We start from the raw sequence: 2,907 nt of genomic DNA, 5'->3' as shown, positions 1-2,907 counted from the left end.
TTTTACCTTTTTTAAGGTATTAATTAGTAGTGAAATAGGCATATTTTGCTACCATGCATAACTAAAGATTTGATGCTTTATTGAACTATTTGTGATCTAATCTAATGTAGGAATGCATTGTGGAGATTATGAATGGTTTATTGCAAGTTTTGAAATTAGCTTGCTGGTTTTTTTTTTTTTTTTGAAATCTGTTAACTCCGCGAGGATTGCTGAGTCATTGCTGGATCATTGTTGTATCAACTGGAATATACAAGTGGAAATTAATCACCCAAGTCTATTTTCCAAATCAGAAATTATCACCACTTTAATTACTTTTAGCTTCTTATTTTTAGTTTATTTAGTTTAAAATATTATTTCTCAACTCTAGAATTTAGGTTATAAATTTTTCTCTCGAATTAATTTGTTACTTTGTTTTATTTTTATTTGAAATTCTTGGAATTGCCCTTAGTTGATTTTGCATTATTTAGTAAAAATTCCCTGTGGAGACAAACTAAAATTACTTATCATTGTATTACTTGTTTGTGATTGTGTACACTTGCGCAATTATAAATCAATATAAATTTTCACAACAATTTTTTTCGCCGTTGCCGAGGACTTTAAGTTGTAAATTTTGTTTTATCAACTAATTGACATTCTAATAATTTTTGTGCTTTTAATCTTGCTGGTTTATTCTTTGAAATCTCAGGTATCTATAGTGTATGAACCAACAAGAGGACTTTGAACTTGCTCCTATTGACCTCGAGATTGAACGCACATTCCGAAGAAGAAGAAGGGTTCAAAAGACTAAGGGCGGAGACATCATGGCTGAGAATCTTGATGATGATGGGATTGCCCAAAAAATTGATAATCCCATCATATTGGCAGATGATCGAGCAAGGGCTATAGGGGAGTATGCTGCTCCCATGTTTAATGAGCTCAATCCAGGCATTGTGAGGCCTGAAATACAAGCACCGCAGTTTGAGCTCAATCCAGTGATGTTCCAAATGCTCCAAACCGTGGGGCAATTTAGTGGGATGCCAACTGAGGATCCTCACCTCCATCTCCGTTCATTCTTGGAGGTGAGTGATTCTTTCAAGATCCAAGGAGTGAGTGAAGAGGTGTTAAGGTTGAAGCTATTCCCATTCTCACTACGAGACCGAGCTAGATCATGGCTCAACACTTTGCCTCCTGATTCTGTTACCGATTGGAATGATCTTGCTGAAAAGTTTCTGCAGAAATACTTTCCTCCTACTAGAAATGCAAAATTCAGAAGTGAGATCATGTTTTTTTTAACAACTTGAAGATGAGTCTACAAGTGATGCGTGGGAGATGTTTAAGGAACTTTTGCGAAAGTGTCCACATCATGGCATTCCACATTGTATACAAATGGAGACTTTTTATAATGGCTTGAATGTAGCTTCTCAAATGGTGTTAGACGCATCGACTAATGGTGCTATTTTGTCGAAGTCTTACAACAAAACATTTGAGATTTTGGAGACCATTGCAAGTAACAACTACCAATGGTCCAACACAAGAGCTCCAACAAGTATAAAAGTTGCGGGGGTCCTTGAGGTAGAAGTAATAACGCCTTTGACAGCTCAAATGGCTTCCATGACGAATGTTTTGAAGAATTTGAGCATTGGGAACGCTAAAAATATTCAGCCAGCTGCTGCCATTGAAAATGATGATGTCTCATGTGTGTTTTGAGGAGAAGGGCATGTATTTGAGAAGTGTCCTTCTAATCCGGAGTTCGTTTGTTACATGGGAAATCAGAATTTTAACAGAAACAATGGGGCATTCTCAAATTCTTACAATCAAGCATGGAAGAATCATCCTAATTTGTCTTGGGGGGTCAAGGAGCAAGCTCAAGCACCGCACCAGCCCAAGGAAGACAAGCATATCCAGCGGGTTTTTCACAACAACCGCCAACATTCATAACATGCTCAAAATTCCCAACCGAGTTCTTTGGAGAGTCTAATGTGGGATTATATGGCCAAAAATGATGCGGTGATACAAAGTCAAGCTGCCTCTCTTCGAAACCTTAAGTTGCAACTTGGACATTTGGCTAATGAATTAAAAGCTAGGCCGCAAGGTTCTTTGCCTAGCGACACGAAAAATCCAAGGAAGGATGGGAAGGAAAAATGCAAATCCATTCAACTAAGGAGTGGCAAGCATCTGAAAAATTCTGAGGAGGAAATAAAGGGTAGTGGGGAGCCCACTTCAATCCAAATCGACGAAAAATTTAGTAACAAAACTGCCCAGGAAATTGCTAATACCAGCCCAGTTGATACAGCAAGGGGTCAGCAACCTGACAGTCAGCAATCCGCACCAGTATGTTCTAGTCCTACACCACCCCTTCCATTTCCTCAAAGATTTCAGAAACAGCAGCAAGATGGGCAATTCAAGAAGTTTTTAGATGTGTTGAAGCAGCTCCATATCAATATTCCCTTGGTGGAAGCATTGGAGCAAATGCCGAATTATGTCAAGTTCTTAAAAGATATTTTGACGAAGAAAAGGAGGTTGGAGGAGTTTGAAACTGTAGCTCTCACCGAAGGATGCAACGCCATGTTAAAAAGTAAGATTCCACCGAAGTTGAAGGATCCTGGTAGTTTTACAATCCCTTGTTCCATTGGGGGACGGGATGTTGGAAGAGCCTTACGTGATTTAGGTGCAAGCATCAACCTCATGCCTATATCGATCTTTAAGAAGTTGGGTATTGGTGAAGCCTGTCCTACAACTGTTACATTGCAGCTTGCTGACAGGTCCATGGCCCATCCAGAAGGAAAAATAGAAGATGTTCTAGTACAGGTTGACAAGTTCATTTTTCTAGGTGATTTCATCATCCTAGACTATGAAGCTGATAGAGATGTGCCTATTATATTGGGTCGGCCATTCCTTACTACCGGGAGAACTCTGATTGATGTGTAA

The 2,907-nt window shown here is 39.0% G+C and overlaps 1 protein-coding gene and 1 non-coding gene across 2 annotated transcripts; one reads left to right on the top strand and one right to left on the bottom strand.

Moving 5' to 3' along the window:
- Positions 1–1,241: 1,241 nt before the first annotated feature.
- On the bottom strand, positions 1,242–1,349 carry LOC115701790 (small nucleolar RNA R71). The gene has a single exon (XR_004008770.2). It is a non-coding gene; the product is annotated as a small nucleolar RNA R71 (small nucleolar RNA).
- A 619-nt stretch (positions 1,350–1,968) lies between these two features.
- Positions 1,969–2,907, top strand: LOC133030392 (uncharacterized). The gene has a single exon (XM_061103129.1). It carries the CDS (start codon positions 1,969–1,971, stop codon positions 2,905–2,907), a length of 939 nt encoding a protein of 312 aa, XP_060959112.1.

This window comes from Cannabis sativa, chromosome 8 (genome assembly GCF_029168945.1).
Source record: "Cannabis sativa cultivar Pink pepper isolate KNU-18-1 chromosome 8, ASM2916894v1, whole genome shotgun sequence".
Taxonomy (NCBI): Eukaryota; Viridiplantae; Streptophyta; class Magnoliopsida; order Rosales; family Cannabaceae; genus Cannabis; species Cannabis sativa.
The sequence above is the reverse complement of the archived record's forward strand: the minus strand, read 5'-3'. Positions and strand labels throughout refer to the sequence as shown.